Source organism: Quercus robur, chromosome 2 (assembly GCF_932294415.1).
Source record: "Quercus robur chromosome 2, dhQueRobu3.1, whole genome shotgun sequence".
NCBI lineage: Eukaryota > Viridiplantae > Streptophyta > Magnoliopsida > Fagales > Fagaceae > Quercus > Quercus robur.
Genome location: NC_065535.1, coordinates 67134602 through 67152639, shown reverse-complemented (window position 1 = coordinate 67152639; position 18038 = coordinate 67134602). Strand labels below are relative to the sequence as shown.

Below are 18038 nucleotides of genomic sequence, written 5' to 3'. Positions count from 1 at the left end.
GTTCTATGCATTCCATCTCCTCTTTAGACTAGGCATTGCTTGGGTGCGAGCCCTCTCCCTCCTACCTGGCCCATGTCCCCTTCTTTCCCATGTCCGTGGGCTGGCTGATGATCCTGCCATGCCACTGCACTACTCCTGCTATGATATTACCTCTCTTTTGCTTTGTTGTTACCTCTAGGCTTACAGGCTGAGGCTCTTGCTAGTCCATTTTCTACATTCTTTCTTCTTTTGGGCTTCACTGGCCAACATTCCTACTGAGCCAGCCCATTCCATCCCTTGGGCTTCCTCAGCCCATTTCATTCCTCGAGCTTCCTCAACCCATTTTCTTCTTCCTTACCTCTTTCACTCCCATGGGTTTTTGCTAAATCCTTTGGATTTCTTCGGCTCAATTACCACATCCTTACCTTTTATTACCTTTCGGGCTTCTTGGCCTTTATGCCAACCCTACGAATTTACTAATTCATTTCTTGGGCTTCCTTGGCTCAATTACTTCTTCTCCACATCTTACTACTCCCATAGGTTTACTACCTTCATTCCTTGGGCTTCCTCGGCCCATTTACTATTTTTGTGGGCCTGTTGACCATTATTCTTGCCATTCTAGCCTGATGGGTTTTACTTTACTATTTTCCCCCATCTTCTTCATATTGTTGGCCTTCTTCTCCCATTGGGCCTTTTTGTCAAAAGTGGGCATCAACATATATACACACACACACACACACACACCGCATTTTGTACCCTTTACGACTCAAGGCCTCGTTCCCCAATGTTGCTAAAATTCTAAAACCCAAAATTGGTTTAAGGCTCAATCAGATGTTAAATTGACTTGAGAAATGTTAAAATAAAAAAAAAATGTAATTTTTAATGAGAAAATAAATCTATTTTTGGAAAAGTAAAGCCAAGGAAGCCCTCGACGTGCACAAGCAGGAATCAGCCTGCGCGCGCAACCATGAAGCATGCGCATGTAGGCTTGATCCTACACGCAAATGTAGGGTTTCAAAAACATAAAAAATAAATAAATAAAAAATAAAAATAAAAATAAAAATAAAAACAAGTTTTCTGCATTAATGTTGAGGTTTGAAACGAATATCACATCGTTTGAAACAAATCCCACATTGTTTGGAACGAATCCCACATTGTTTGGGAGCCGTTCCAAACCCCCTTTTCACAATATAAATAGCCATACATGGTACATTTTCAAAACACACAGAAATCTTAAGGGAAAACACTAAGATTCACTAGAAGTAGTGAATCAAAGAGGAAGTTTTTTCATAAAATATCATCAAGTCAATTTTCTTTTGATTATGGCATTTTCTGACCTTGATCTTTGAGTTTAAGATTACTAATAACATTTCTTATTGGTTGTGAATAGATTTGACTGAGGGGAACGATCAAAAATCAATTGCGTTATTAAAAAAATACTTATTAATTATGTTAATAATCAATGAGCCATTTGAAACTTTAATAGAGTTTCACCTTAAGTAAATTAATTATCTTAAAAATTAATGAGCCACATGACAAAGATACATTAATTTTACATGTAATATATATATATATATATATATATATGTTGAAATCTCTAATGTTTGAATGAGAAATCTGGGATTCAATCTCCGTCTACACCAAAAACCGATTGGTGTCTTAATTTGATAATAAAGAATTATCATTAGGAACGGATGTCATAGGTTGAAACTCTAAAAAAAAACTGCAGTTTTGTCAATAAATTGAAGGATATGTTTCTAGATAAATGAGCTATGGAACTAAGGGTGATTTTCATATCCCTACATCAAGTTTGTCCTCAAAACTAATATTTTGCTTTTATTAAATTAAAAATTTTCACTGTGCAATATAATTAGAGCTCCGTGGAATGTGCAGATCAGTTTACTGCTTAGTAAGGGATGAGATTTTAGCTTTTAATGGGTTGGGCTGAACAGAAACACTCAGTTTGGGCTCGAAATTGGAGGCCCAATGACAAATCAACGCCAACCTTTTTCTTTTTACGGTCTTACCCGAGGCACATGCATTGCTTATGCTCTTGAATATTGCTAACGATGTATCCCATGACGTACGCGATGCATGTTCCTGCATATAAATTTGTCCGTTTGGGAACAATTTATATAATTGTTTATTGAAAAACTTTTAAAAAGTAAGAAAAAAAAAAAAGATTTTGAAAAGTTGTACATAAAAACTAAAAGCTAAAAGATGAACTTATAAATTCTAGCTAAACAAAAATGTGTATGAATGAGTATATACTGTATACACTCAAAACGTGGTATTCTTTTGCGCGCAAAGTAGTATATCCTTTGGGTTTGACGGGTTTAACGTGTGGATTGTTGCTAACTCTAGTCTTAAGTCAGATTCCAAATGATAAAAATGTGGTGCACAATCAAGATTTTCCTATCTCTTCTAAGTTGGATCCCATGTATTTCATCATCAAAGACTCAAATTGGACCAAGATTTTCCTGATCCCCTTCCCCATGCACCTGCAATTGAGGCTTTACTAGGGTCCCTTTTTGGGTTTGCTGTGTGAATTCAAATTGAGCTACCCAAGAGATACTTCCACTTAACTGTTAAAGTTGTGTGTATATATATAACTTTTTGTTATAAAATACGATAAAAGTTGCAGAGGTACAAACAATTAATTGTGTTATTTTCTCCACTTAACTAGGACTTGATTCTCATATGTGCAAGGTGTGAAAAAGGCAATATTTTGTCAAAGGCCATTTCATAATAATGAAACTAAAGGTGGGGTTCACATGAATAGCTTGTTTCCAATGATTCCTTCCATTTTAAACTTTTTCGATGCCTTTCCAAATGATAAAATTGTATAATTGCGATGGGTTTGATGTTAAGCATCGTGGATTTTGGGTTTCGCCTTTCACGGATGGGGGGCTCATACTCTGTCTTTCCCCATTGGCCTTACACAATATTTTCAGAACGGTCACCATCATTGATTCATGTTAATATATGTCAATTAATCTTCAAGATTTTCATTAAATACCAAGGTTACATGAGGTTGTTGAAATCAGTTAATTGTTATTTAGATCTGTTAGGATTTATAAATGTTTTTGCAAATCATAGTGTCAAAATTGGATTTTATCAATAAAATTGTGTTAGGGTTGAGTTTGGGTTACAAATGGCATAAATTAAGACGACAAAATTTCAATTTTCTCAAAGATCATAATTTGATGATCTTTTAGCCATATTTTTTGCACCACAATTAATTTTTGAATGAAGCTTATTTCATTAGAAGGTATCCATATATATGGTATGGGGCTTTGAAATAGATTCAAATTTAACCCAATTTGGATTTAAAAAGTGTGAGACAAAGTCGTTCAAATTTGGCGCAATTTTGCTGTTTTCAATAGTTTCACTTGAGAAAAATTGTCAAGATTTGCCATTTGAATTCTACTAGAAGAAAGGTTATATTGGATTTTAACACTACTTTGTGCGCTATATAAAGCATCGTTGGCACAACTTTTTTTTTTTTTTTTTTTGATGATTGTTGCATGACTTTTAGAAGCAAGAAAGACTACTAAAACCAAACTAAAACTTTCACATCTTCAACTGTTAAGCCTAAATTGACAAACGTTATTCTTGGGCCTAGAACAAAAATAAGAAAAACTAGTGTTTTCCTATGCAACTTGAGCTTTAAACTGTTTGTGAAACTAGAGTTTAAACCAAATGAGTTCAGTGTTGGTACAAATCTTTGAGAAGTTTGTTGGAGTACCTGAGGTTCTTGTTCATGCGAACTAGGTTAATTTTTTCATGGAGAAGATCATTATTAAAAAATTTAAGAAGTTCTACAGGGGTGGAGCTAGGATTTTTTGTTTGGGGGACCAAATTTTGTTACTAATATATTAGTCTCGAGTCAAGATAAATCATCACACACGTGTAAATGCACATACACAAATATAAACATTAATATTTTGGTACTAAAGTAGGTCATAATTTATAAATATGTTATTGTAAAATAGCGGAAGTTCAAATTTATCAAGATTGATCGTGAAAATATTTTAGGCTTGAGAAAGATCTCAAACAATTAATTGGAATGAAGAAAATTAATCCAAAATAAAATAGACACAAAACATCAAGATTTACGTGGTTCAGCAATAGCCTATATCTACAGGCAACGACGAACAAATTTGAGATAATACAAATTGGTGTGGAGGCACTCTCACAAACCCAAATCCCAAATACACCCAAATTGCTCTCTCTCACAAATACAAAACCAAAGAACTAAAGGTTCACAATTACCAAATACAAATATCAAATACCAAATGCGAATTGCGCACAAACCAAAGAGAGAGCCACAAATCAAATTCAAAAGTTGCAGCACACAAAGAAATAGCAAATCACCAAACTACAAAACCAAAACCAAGCAGTAACAAATCTCTCTCACTATTCCAAATTGCAACACACAAATATCAAAGAACCAAATAAAAGACAGCCTCTTTTTCTCACACACACAAAACTCTAAATTTGCCGCAACACAATCTGTTTATATTGGATATTCAAGTCGGCAAAGATGCAATTCCTTCGAGCAATAGAATTTGTAATGCAATTTCCTTGTGTCCACGTGCACCATACTAATCCAAGCAAAAGACAAAGTCTACTCCATGTATATATAACTCTAAATCACATGGCTGTCTCTCAAGGTCAGCTAAATCAAATCAATCTCATGTTGGACTCCACAAAGTCAATTAGAATTCTAAGACTAATATGAGAACAAGTCTCCTTCACCACGTGAAAAGAGATCCAATTCAAGTAGAACTCCACCAAATGACAAGTCATCCAAAACAAGGAGTCCTAGTTCAATTTAAACTAGGCAAAAAACAAGTAAATCCACTTATACTGGAATTACTCCTGTAGGGACACGATTTGTAACGACCCATGAATGACGTTGGACTCGTATGCAAAGGGCCCCAACAATATGATTTGTAGAGAGTGGGCTTGAAAGGCATGACCTTGGGTACAGGTAGGCGGTCTCATCATGGCTTGTATGGAAGCTCTTATATAGGCGGGCTTGGCTTATCTAGCCAAGCCCTCCATTAGTACGGGTTATAAGGCCTGAGTCCTATAACGGCGTCCAAGGAACCTTGTGTCCTCCATTTTCTCCCTTTCGCAGGGGTCCAGAGAGAGAGAGAGAGAGCCCCCCTTCTTCTGGGTAGTTTTCCCTTTTATATTCGTGTTCCTTTTCTCTTTTAGAGTCCACGTGTAAGTTTTACTTTCTGGGGTGCAGGCCTGTCCTGTCAACCCATACCTAGAGTGGTCCGGGGTCGTTGGGGAAAGTTAAAGGGCATGACTTAGAGTATGGGCTTGTCAGGTGCAAGGTTTTGTATTATAATGTTGGCAGTTTTTTCCCTTGCCCTGCCCCTACACTCAGTTTGCTCCTTTCTTTGGGCATTTAGTGAAGTGCCGAGCAGGAGGTCGTCCTCGGCAATGGCTCTCCTCGACTTGGGCCCTGGGCCCTAATGTAGAGTGGGCATGGGCCGCAAATTCTCTAGCCCCACAATAGCCCCTCAAAAGCCTGCTTCCCGACTTTTAGTTGGGGAGGAGGGTTTTGATAATGTTGGGCTTACATCATAGCTTACTCTGATTCTACACTCCATTAATATTTGTGTTTTTCCATTTACACGGGAGACGTGCCAAATTAAGAGGCATTCCTTTACCCACTCACGCGGAGTCCTTTGACGCTTCTATACTCGAGGCGTGCCTTCACGAGGATCTTCAGATCCTACGGTCACGAATGGTGTTGGAACTTGAGCCAACTATTCCTTGTCCGTAGCATTCCTTGGAAAGCTACATGAATTGAATGTCACCACCTTACCCTTTATATGTGTAGGATAGGAGGTTGTTCTCCTTACATACAAACCCTTCAGCTCTCTTCGAAATCCTAATCCTTTAGCCATAATCGCAGTTTTCATGCTTAGTGTTATCCACCCCTTGTACAATATGTTTGAGACATGGACTGGGGTATTGGAACTACATCCGCCACAGAGGCGCCGGGTCCTTCCGAGACTCAAGGTGGCGTGGTCTGGACAGGGGAGGCACAGATTCAAGTTAGTCTTCCGTCTTGACAAAGGGGGAAATGGTATTTCTCCCTCTTTCAGTCAAAATACGAAGCAGGTACTGGTCGCACCAGATTCTTGGTGCGTCAGAAGTAAGATTTTTCGCCATCAACGCCGTCTGCTTTATCGCAGGCATGATTTTGTGGAGGCTCCTCAACTTCCGGCTCCCGGCACCTTTTCTTCAATGGTGCGGGCCTCAAGTTGGGTTCCCTGCACCTTTTCTTCAGCTACGCTAGCCCGAAGCCGGGCTCTCTGCACCTTTTCTTCAACGGTGTAGGCCCCAAGTTGGGTTCTTTGACTGCCTGAGGTATAGGCATGTAAAAGTATTGAGGAATGGCTTCCTTAGACGAAATTTTGAAGCGGCAGCGCGGCTTTTCTCTGCACCTCTTCTTCAGCTTTTCCTTCATTCCCTTGTATCTTTACTTTTCGCTTGTGTAGTTAGTTTTAGTATGAGCTTATTTAAGCTCCTTCATTGTACGCTGTACTGTTCTTTTGTCTTAATAAGAAATGAATTTGCTTACTCTCAAATACTTTTCTTTTCTGCAACAACTACTTTATTCATGAATATAAAACGTACACTTTCCTTTAATGGTACTTAGAGCAGGAAAAAACCTTAAAACAAATTCCTACTAGTTTGAACTTACTGACATTATCAAGTATAACAATGGTAATTCTCAATAAATTAAATTCCCGGAACTAACCGAGATAACGGCTGAGTGCTTCGTAATGCATGCAAGGCGACCGTCCGAGAACGATAAACTCTAGATAATTCATCCGAGAGGGTAGCCGAGCAGTGAGGGACTTCGACGGTGTTTTTGGCAACATATTGCCCTATATTGCATCAATCCCCTTGGTATTGAGGATCCGAGAGTAGACTGGGGAATCCATGCAGTTTAGGGATTAGCCCAACTATCAATGGGGGAATTCTCCTCGGATAGATTCTAAGGTCCATGTAACGTCCAGGTCATGCCCAAACCCCATGTTGTCTCTTCTAGGTAGTTGGTTTCCTCATAGGCTTGAGTCCGAGGACCATACAAGGCCTTGGTTCTGTCCAAAACTTTGTAGTTTTTCTTCTAAGTAATTGGTTTCCCCATAGGCTTGAGTCCGAGGACCATACAAGGCCTTGGTTCTGTCCAAAACTTGTAGTTTTTCTTCTAAGTAGTTGGTTTCCCTAGAGACTTGAGTCCGAGGACCATACAAGGCCTTGGTTCTGTCCAAAACTTGTAGTTTTTCTTCTAAGTAGTTGGTTTCCCCAGAGGCTTAAGTCCGAGGACCATACAAGGCCTTGGTTCAGTCCAAAATTTGTAGTTTTTCTTCTAAGTAGTTGGTTTCCCCAGAGGGTTGAGTCCGAGGACCATACAAGGCCTTGGTTCTGTCCAAAACTTGTAGTTTTTCTTCTAAGTAGTTGGTTTCCCCAGAGGCTTGAGTCCGAGGACTATACAAGGCCTTAGTTCTGTCCAAAACTTGTAGTTTTTCTTCTAAGTAGTTGGTTTCCCCAGAGGCTTGAATCCGAGGACCATGCAAGACCTTGATTCTGTCCAAAACTTGTAGTTTTTCTTCTAAGTAATTGGTTTCCCCAGAGGCTTAAGTCCGAGGACCATGCAAGGCCTTGGTTCTGTCCAAAACTTGTAGTTTTTCTTCTAAGTAGTTGGTTTCCCCAAAGGCTTGAGTCCGAGGACCATGCAAGGCCTTAGTTTTGTCCAAAACTTGTAGTTTTTTATTTATTTTCCAAAGGTTAGCCCCTTGACCAAAATGGGGAGGGGTTAGCTTGATGTTGGAAGCCCCTAGAATTGCCCGCGCCCTTGGTACTGCCAGGCATAGCTCCTAGTGGAAACTTATGTTGGAACAACAACAACATGTAGCTGGAAATGAAGGCACCCTCACAGACCTTTGCTTGACAAAGGCTCAACTCCACCGCCACCTGAGCCAACGCGCAAGCCTTCCCACAGACGGCGCCAATTGTAGGGACACGATTTGTAACGACCCATGAATGACGTTGGGCTCGTATGCAAAGGGCCCCAACAATATGATTTGTAGAGAGTGGGTTTGAAAGGTATGACCTTGGGCACAGATGGGCGGTCTCATCATGGCTTGTATGGAAGCTCTTATATAGGCGGGCTTGGCTTATCTAGCCAAGCCCTCCATTAGTACGGGTTATAGGGCCTGAGTCCTATAACGGCGTCCGAGGAACCTTGTGTCCTCTATTTTCTCCCTTTCGCAGGGGTCCAGAGAGAGAGAGAGAGCCCCCCTTCTTCTGGGTAGTTTTCCCTTTTATATTCGTATTCCTTTTCTCTTTTAGAGTCCACATGTAAGTTTTACTTTCTGGGGTGCAGGCCTGTCCTGTTAACCCATACCTAGAGTGGTCCGGGGTCGTTGGGGAAAGTTAAAGGGCATGGCTTAGAGTATGGGCTTGTCAGGTGCAGGGTTTTGTATTATGATGTTGGCAGCTTTTTCCCTTGCCCTGCTCCTACACTCAGTTTGCTCCTTTCTTTGGGCATTTAGTGAAGTGCCGAGCAGGAGGTCGTCCTCGGCAATGGCTCTCCTCGGCTTAGGCCCTGGGCCCTAATGTAGAGTGGGCCTGGGCCGCGAATTCTCTGGCCCCACAACTCCCATATAGATCATGTATGTGCATAAAAGCCCCTAAATTCAAGCCACATCTCTACATATATTGTATATAAAATTAACAACTTTCACATATTTATATTTGCAAATAATTTTTTAGGGGAATTTATTATCTTTTAAACTCCATTGAGTATACAAAATCTGTCTAGTTTTATATTAAATATGTACAAAAAAATGAATTAGAGAAAATAAAAACCTTGTCTCTATAACTACTAGGTCAATTGACAAATTCTATTGGTTTTTAAGAGTATCATTGAACTAACTCAAACATTTGGAGGGCAACTTCTATTTTTGTAGCTAAAATTTTAAAGTTTTTAATACTTATACATAATATAAAATAATTTTTTAAAATTTTAGGGGGACCATGGCCCCCCAAGCCTTGCTATAGCTACGCCCCTGGTTCTACAACTATTGTGGTAACTAGGAAGGCAAACATATTGTTTGTATAATTTACATAGAGTGTTTAGGATTGCAAATGTTATGTGAGTATAGACTATCGTAACTGTTTCTTTTTATATATTGAATTTTTTAAGGAGATTAAATAGATCTCTAGAGTGGTTTTTCTTTTGAAGAGGTTCTTCATTAGTTTTCCACTTTGTTTATAAATTTTGTGTTGCATGTTTATTGCTGTGTTATTATTGCTATTGTGATTTGATATTATAATCTATAATTGTACGAAGAAAAGTAAAAAAAGTGAGACAGTAGATTTGGATTCGCTTATTATATATGGGGAATTCATAACAAACTTGTGCAATAAATCCACTATTTCTGTTATTTAAAGATTAAAGTGATTGGGGCCTAAAATAAGATTTTTTTTTTAAATGGTATAAGAACTTTTAGAACACATTGGATTTAAAATTAGATTTTCCAAGAACTAATATTTTATCAACATTTGGATCTATTTTCAACCTACTTCAATCTTACCCGATCTTTTTACTTTGGGTGAAAATATTACTTGAAATCATGCATATTTAAGTTAACTTTCACAAAATTGTTTGGGGTATACGTCTGGCAACTATTTTCAATAATTGACCTACAAGAAAATGAGCTGGGTCAATACAAATAACACAAATCTATTCAAATCATGGCCTTTTTTTTCCAAAAGGTCTGCACTCTTTTTCTATGAGAGTGGACAAGGTTACAAGTGTTCAAATTGCAATTTGAAACCATAGCACTAAAAGAACGAAAATCATTAGTTGCTTCCATTACGAGTGATATCTATCTGCCTATATCTGGGCATCCACCTCAATTATAAGGTCAATTAGTAGTTCCCAAATCAATCCCCAAGTTTAATCTATCCCCTTATTGCTCACAATTCCACTACGAAATCTTTTACCCTTTATAACCTAAGATAAGAGTAGTTATATATTTCATCTAAATTAAAGTACCTAGCCACTTAAAAAAGAAAACAAATTTGCAACTTGAGGCTCATGCATTTACATGAATCATATCTTCATATTGTCATTTTTAGTGTTGGACTCAATTAGGAACCAAAATTGGTCTTGGTTCCTCGTAAGAACATGGAAAGATTATGTCAAAAAGTCGAATATTAAGCTATTCTTGAATACTATCCATAGTAGAAAAAGCGACAGTCTTGTCAGTAAAATTTCTTAGAGGTTACTTGCAGAGATCTAGATCATATCCACATTTCATTAGCAGATCTAATCCACCTTAATTTATCTAACTTGAAATAGAATTTGAATTAAATTACTTATCAAAACTTTTTTTATTTATAGAAAGGAAAATGGAATATACAAGATTAATAAAAAAAATTACTTGTTTATCCCGCCAAATGGATTAAGATCATTTAGAGTTTTTAGGGTGACTCTACAAAGAGTTTTGAAAATCCTATTCATTCATTGTGAAATGAATGGATCAAATTTTAATGTGTTATTAACATTTTAAAAAGCTTCTACTATTACTATTTTGGTGAGGTTTTTTTTTTTGTGGTCTAGTGTCATAATTTTATTTATTTATTTAAAATTTTGGATAAGTTTTTTTTGAAGACATGAATTAGTAGGAAAGTTTCTTATTTTGTAGGTATTTTAAGTAGAGTTTGAGATATATTTTTACTGGATTGTCCTTAAGTTTTTTCTCTATTAAATGTAAGGTTAATTTAGGGGGGTATTTATGAATCACATAAAAGTCTAGTCCAAACAGAGGAATCCTCTTATAAGTAGTATAGAATAATGTGTCAAAATACAATGCATTTATTTTAAAGTAAATGGATAATTTTATCAAAAAATAAATAAATGGATAAGAGAATAAGATTTTAGGAATTCAACAATACAATTATCCGAACTCTAAATGATCCTAATCCAAAATAAGCACCCCCTGTAAATTAATTATGGCATAAATAAACAAGACATGCATCACATACATCTTATATAAAGTTAATATGATATGGATTTGAAAGTATAGCCTCAAATTTAAGTAAATCTCAATAAATATACCATATATATATATATATATATATATATTTATATATATGATATATCTATACTATTATTTAAGGAGCTTCCCTTATTTGGATTCCTTGTTTTTTAATTCAAAAATACCCCTACACTCCTATGTTTAAGTAGAAACAAAACTAATGAATAATTCGGTAAAAATGCAACTCTAACTCCCACTAAAACATTGCCTAAAAATTTGGATTCCTCATTTTTTAGTTCAAAAATACCTCTACACCTCTATGTTTAAGTAGAGACAAAACTAATGAACAATTCGGTAAAAATGCAACTCTAACTCCCACTAAAACATTGCCTAAAAAATAGAACCGCTTTGCTGTTAATTTCCAAATTGTTTTATCCACTTATAAATTATAATTTCAAAATAAAAATATATATAAAATAAAAACACAGAGTTTTTTTTTTTTTTGTGGCTAAAAAAATAAGTCTCATTACATGCGCGAATCGTGTGTAATGAGGCTAGTTGTTTTTTATGTCTATATTTGCTTTCCCTCAAATTTGCTTTTGATAGGACTAGTTCCAATGGGTCCGTTTGGTATATGTGTTTAAACACGTTTTCAGTTTTTAAACAATATTACACGTATTTTCACACACTTTTTCACCTAACGTTACCAAACAGCCCCTATATATCCTCGCAATCTGTTTCTAGTTTCAGAAATTTGTAGCTATATAAGAGACTGTTGAGAGTCATGATTCCTCCATATCCATTTGCTTAGTTAGCAATTTTCAAGAAGGACCCCAATTGGGACCCACACGGCCACGCCAACCCATTCCTTTCCCGGGGGAAAGAACGTGAAAAGTGCCAAGTATTTTATATTTTTGGTCAGTTAGCCAGAAAGAAAGAAAGAAAGAAAGAAAACCAGTTTGTTTTCCCACGTACTCGTAATATTCTTTCTTTTTTACTCTTATATAAAGGGAAGGTCCATTCTCAAACTTATCACACAAAACCAACAATATGGGTGTCCCTGGCTTGTTGGGTTTGGCTGCTTGGAGCTTCTATGTCCTTGTCTTGGCAGTTCAGCCTCATCAAGCACATAGCTCAATTCGTGGTTCCTTTAGCCTAAATAAGGGTGCTGTAGCTTCACCAGAGAATGGTCTATGCGCATCTTCAGTGACTGTACATGGCTACAAATGCGAGGAGCATGAAGTAAATTTCTCATGCATAACTATTACATATATTATAGTTTGGCTTTTAATCAAACATAAGTATAGATGTGAATTAACGTGTGCATGTAAATTTAATTTTCAGGTGATAACCAAAGATGGGTATATACTCAGTGTGCAAAGGATCCCAGAAGGTCGTGTTGGGGGTACTGCTGGGACTAAGCAGCAACCAGTCTTAATACAACATGGGGTTACTGTCGTAAGTGAATGATATATATATATATATATATATATATATATATATATATATATATACATATTTAGTTATTTTTTGACAGCGTTTCATGCATGTAAAATTAATAAGGTGGGGTTTTTTCTAGTCCTGTTTTGAGGAGTGAGGACTAATAAGACATAACAGGAAGAGTCTAGTCTAGTCTAGTCTTCCCCAGGAAACTATGCCATTTTTTGGTGTGAAACCCGACACCATGGTCTTGAGTCTTGACACAAAAAAGGGTCAAATCCGCGTCAGTTTGCACAAAAAAGGGTCAAACCCGACACCATGGTCTTGAGTCTATCTGCTTTAATTTGTCAAGGTAAAAACTTTGGAATGATTCCGCTTTGAATGTTTGGTTTCTTTTATAAGCATATGATGAGGTCCAAGTTAGCTAAAAGAAAAGCCTTGAACAAAAGTGTCTTTTAAAAGGGAAGGCATGATTTACGCATCTACTTAAAGAAAAAATGAGTTAGGTTACGCATGTACGTTAATGATATGTGAAGTCATATCAGACTCTTACAAAGTAGCCATTAAAATGTGAGGTTGGTCATTGGTCACCACATTGTGAAGGTAAATTTGCTCACAAGAAAGATGAATGCGTTTGTGCACAAAGGTGAAAACGAATTTGCCGAGAGATATGGTTGGATACATAATTTATTCTACCCTTGCAACAAAACGTCATATATGAAACAGATAGTCCATTTTGTTAAGTTTCTTAAAAGTATTTAATGGTATGCAAAAAAAATATAGTATCACATCATTTAAAATTAAATATAGTTTTAGATTTATAATATAAAATCTAAACTATATATAAAATTAATCCATTAATAGAAAAATTCTTTTATAATGATAAAATCAGTGGAGAATAAGAGATAAATAAATAAATAAATAAAAAATAAAACTTTTGTATAATTAAAAATTTGAACTTATAAGTTGGATGATTAGATTAACCGATTAATCCAACTAGAGAAGATTCCATTAGGTTTGAACCCTCAATCGTGCTAATTCTTAAGTCAACCAACATACCACTAATATATGTCAATATCTCTTCAAATGTGGACATATCCCATTTTAATCACTCTTTTTTGTGTGTGTGGCTAAAAGGTATTTACAACAAAAGTCACGTTTACATTACCAAGGCGATATGGGTCTGTTTTTAATACTAGTTTTTTTTTTTTTTTTTTTTTTTTTTTTTTTTTTTTTTTTAATACTAGTTGATTGTTCCAATAATCCATTTGAAGTTTTATCGCCACCACGACAAAAGGAAGGTTACGTAGAAGAGTATGTTTACTAACATAACAATTTTATAATTTTTGCCACAATTTGTTTATATGACGAATTGTAAGCGGTGGAAATAAAATATTAGATCCATATGAATTCATTATTTCACCACTCACAAGTCGCTACACTGCAAAGTTGTGACAATATTGTAAAACTAGTTGTGATACTAGACTTAATCTATGCAGAAATGTTGAAGGTGCCCCACTGCCCTGCTAAAATCTAACGGTCCGCAAAATCATGCACCGTTTCACGCATAATTCCATTCCATCTGACTAGACCAGAGTTGAAGATATCTCTACGTAGCTTCTTAACTTGCGTGAACTATTACAGTATTACGTGTTCTTATTACTTGAGCCACAACATGCAAAGTCTCACATAAATTGAGATATGGGCGGGCAATTTTGTTTGTTTGTTTGTTTTTTGATGGGAAAGCAATTTTGTTTTGTTGTTCGTGAATTTCAACGATGTAGTTACGTGGTGCATGTTTGATTGGATTTTTTTTTTTTTTTTTTATATATGCAGGATGGATTGACATGGCTTCTGAATTCTCCGGAGCAAAATCTACCATTAATTTTAGCTGATAACGGGTTTGATGTGTGGATTTCTAACACCAGAGGGACCAGATTAAGCCGACGACATGTCTCCTTGGACCCTAGCCAACCGGTTCTATTCCTCTTTCCCTTTACTACTCATCAATTTAATTACTTCATAAAACTATTTTATGCTGCATATATATATATATATATATATGATGATAGATAATAGTGGTTTCTTGTTTTTGTTTAGAGAAATGTTTCATATAAAAAAAAAAATCACAATATTGTTTCATAACAATTGACAAACTAATACTAATTTTTTGAATCCACTATTTAATTTTTTTTCTTTTATTTATTATTAATAATTTGCCACATTTGTTGTCAATTCTTTTTTTTTTTTTTTTTTGGGGGTATTCATAGACTTTCTCATTTTATTTGACGTGGCAAAAGATTGCGAATAAGAAATTTTAAGATGAGTTTGATGCAAAGGGAAAGTGTGATAGTACTAGTTTTAAGTAGAAAGATATATTGGTCAAATCCTAATTAATATCCTACTTGTATAAAGGATTCAACTTTGATAAAAGTTTATTAAAAAAAATTCTTTAATTAAAAGAAAAGGAAAGAATTTTTTTTTTCAAAAATCAAATAATTCAAATGATAAAATCTTCCAATAACTGAATATATAACATGATATAATTTAGATGATCACTGTTTTATAAGGATTCAATTTCCTTGATTTTCGACCATGAAAAGTTCTGGCTGCTTCCCACTTGCTGCTGATCAGAAGAAAAGGAAAACAAAATAGAAAAAAAGAAAAGGCTCTGAAAGTCTGAGTGCGGTGGTTGAATTTCTTTTGTTAGATTTTGGGTTTGGATATAGGTTCATCATAGAGCACGATAAAAAAAGGAAAGGATCTAGGAACACTAATGAGTGTGTCATTAATTGTACCTATTTGGAGGTCTAAAGGAATCAAATCTTAGGACATATGTAGGTTTTTGGAAGTAACATATTTTTTTCTTGAAAAAATTGGCTTATTTTCGGCAAAAAAAAAAAAATCACTTAATTTTGTAACAGTTAAAACTAGAATTGGGTTTGAATTTTGTTGAACTCTAGGGTCACCATTGAGCAGGACAAAAAAGTGAAAACAAGCCTAGCTTGTGGTCACACCTAATTAAATCATATATACTATATACTTATTGGGTTGTTACATTTTATATAAAAAAAATTGAGTTGGTAAGTGGATAATTTTTTTTTTTAAATGTTACATGGGTAATTTAGCATATCTTTTATAAAAGATATTTGATTGTAGACCATTTGAACTCATCGATTCATGTGGTTCATGTGGATTTAATTAATTTTTATAATTTTCCTTTTCTTAATTCCCCTCATCTTCTTTATTATGTGTTACTGATGGTTTGTCAATACTGTAAATATGACAGGCTTTCTGGAATTGGTCATGGGATGAATTGGTTTCCTTTGAGCTACCTGCTCTTTTTGACTATGTGTATGGCCAAACAGGGCAGAAGATTGATTACGTGGGCCATTCCCTGGTGAGCATCATCATCATATTATGCACCCCTTCAAAGCTACATATGTTACACATTGAATCTAAGACATATTCATTGTTCTTGGATTTGCAAAAAAGCCTTTGTAATGCTATGAATCATTTTGTTATCTTAATTATTTGGACGTCTAGCATTAATGACTTTAGCCATATACTAATAAATTTGTCCAAACTTTCTGTTGAAAATGAGAGAGTACTAGTAATGTGATATTCAAAAGTTTGGAATAACTAGAAAAAACCGTCCATTGTATTCTATTAAAATTTGGACACCTGGGCAATCTTTGGTAGGGAACTTTAACAGCTTTGGCATCCTTCTCGGAAGGTAAACTAGTGAACCAGCTGAAATCCGCAGCATTGTTGAGTCCAATTGCTTATTTGAGCCACATGAAAACTGCACTTGGCGATGTTGCTGCCAGATCCTTTGTTGGTGAGGTAAGGTCATCAATGATGCCCTACATAATGTTAATTTATTAAACAAGAATAAACAGCATGAACATGACAGAAATGCTTGATTTTGACAACAGATCGGCAGGCTATTTGGTCTAGCAGAGTTCAATCCCAAAGCGTAAGAGTCCCAAGAGTTACTGAAGATATAGAAGTTACTTCATATTATAGAATTACAATGTTCTAAATTGATGGGTTTTGATCTGCAAATCCTTTTATATAGGGAAGCTGGGGGTGACTTTCTCAAGTTTCTATGTGATAATCCCGGGGTTGACTGCTCCGACTTACTGACCGCAATTGCTGGTATTAGTCTCTGCATTGATCGGTAGCTTCAATAGTACAATGGATTTTATACATAGAAAATATTTTTGAAGGAACTAACTCATGCAATGGTACCAACTTTGTGTTCAATCAAGGGAAAAATTGCTGCCTTAATTCCTCAACCGTTGATCTCTTCCTGATGAATGAACCTCAGCCAACATCAATCATGAACATGGTGCACCTTTCTCAAAGTAAGTTTGTTTCTGAACTTGATAACTTTTTACGCTGATTCTTGTGACGCGCATTTTAAACTTTTTTTTCTTTTCATTGAGACTGTATATGACTTTTTACTATTTTGGGGTATGAAAATTCATGTGATCAAAAGGCTTAAGGTGCAATATTACACGAAGAATGAGTTTGTATATACTATTTTTGATGTCATTTTATACAGTGGAAGTGTGGAACTGGAAATTGTATGTCACTTTACTAATGTTATTTCTTAGTACTTCACCACGAATAATTCTTTTTGGGTAGTCTTTGTTACAAACTGCCAGAAAAGTCATTGATATTTACTTATGAATAACTCACTGAGGAAGATTTTGAACTATAAATTTGCAGCTGTTAGAGATGGTGTTGTGGCAAAATACAACTATGGGAGGCTTGACTATAATTTGATGCATTATGGGGAAGCCGTGCCACCAATTTATAACCTCTCCAACATTCCCCATGACCTTCCTATGTTCCTTAGCTATGGTGGCCAAGATGCACTCTCTGATGTCCTAGATGTTGAACATTTACTTGATGATTTAAAGTCCCATGATGTAGACAAACTCTCAGTTCAGTTCATCAAGGATTATGCTCACGCAGATTTCATCATGGGAGTGAATGCCAAGGACGTCGTTTACAGTCAAGTGGTTCAATTTTTTAAGCGCCAACACTAATGATCCTTGATGGAGGCCTCGGTTGTGTGATCAACATTAATTATCTAGTTTATATTTATTACTAGGTAAATTACCTAGCTAGTAATAAAGGGAGGTGACTCTGCTTCTAATTGTGGCGGTTTCGGCCTTCGGCTCTGCTCTACTGTTGCATGGCCATTGAAGTTTTTTATTTTAAATTTAAATTTAATTTTTGGTGTCTTTAGTGCATTCAAACTAAGGACAAAATTATTTAGTTTATAATTTATTAAAGGGCTGGACAATTTATTTTACATATAATTGGTTGATTGGGTTTAATGTCATTTAAATTTGTTATTTGTAGTTTTTGTTGTTGGGCTAAATTTGTTGGGCTTAAATATTTTGTTTTATATTTTAGATCTGTAAATTTTTTATGGTCTTTAAAAAGATGAAAATGTTAGAATTACAAACTTTTTTTTTTTATAAATTACTGATGTAGTGAGTAGTAGTTATTCATAAG

General features: G+C 35.6%; 1 protein-coding gene across 2 annotated transcripts in view; it reads left to right on the top strand.

The window, feature by feature from the left end:
* LOC126714628 (triacylglycerol lipase 2) overlaps positions 1-17673 on the top strand; it is a 59495-nt gene extending 41822 nt beyond the window's left edge. For both annotated transcript variants that reach the window (XM_050414858.1, XM_050414856.1), the window contains exons 3-9: positions 14340-14480; positions 15793-15903; positions 16206-16349; positions 16442-16482; positions 16585-16664; positions 16778-16873; positions 17241-17673. In XM_050414858.1, coding sequence (XP_050270815.1) covers positions 14340-14480; positions 15793-15903; positions 16206-16349; positions 16442-16482; positions 16585-16664; positions 16778-16873; positions 17241-17563 — 936 coding nt within the window. In that variant the 3' untranslated portion in view covers positions 17564-17673. The remainder of the gene's footprint in view (positions 1-14339; positions 14481-15792; positions 15904-16205; positions 16350-16441; positions 16483-16584; positions 16665-16777; positions 16874-17240) is intronic.
* The last annotated feature ends 365 nt before the right edge of the window (positions 17674-18038 follow it).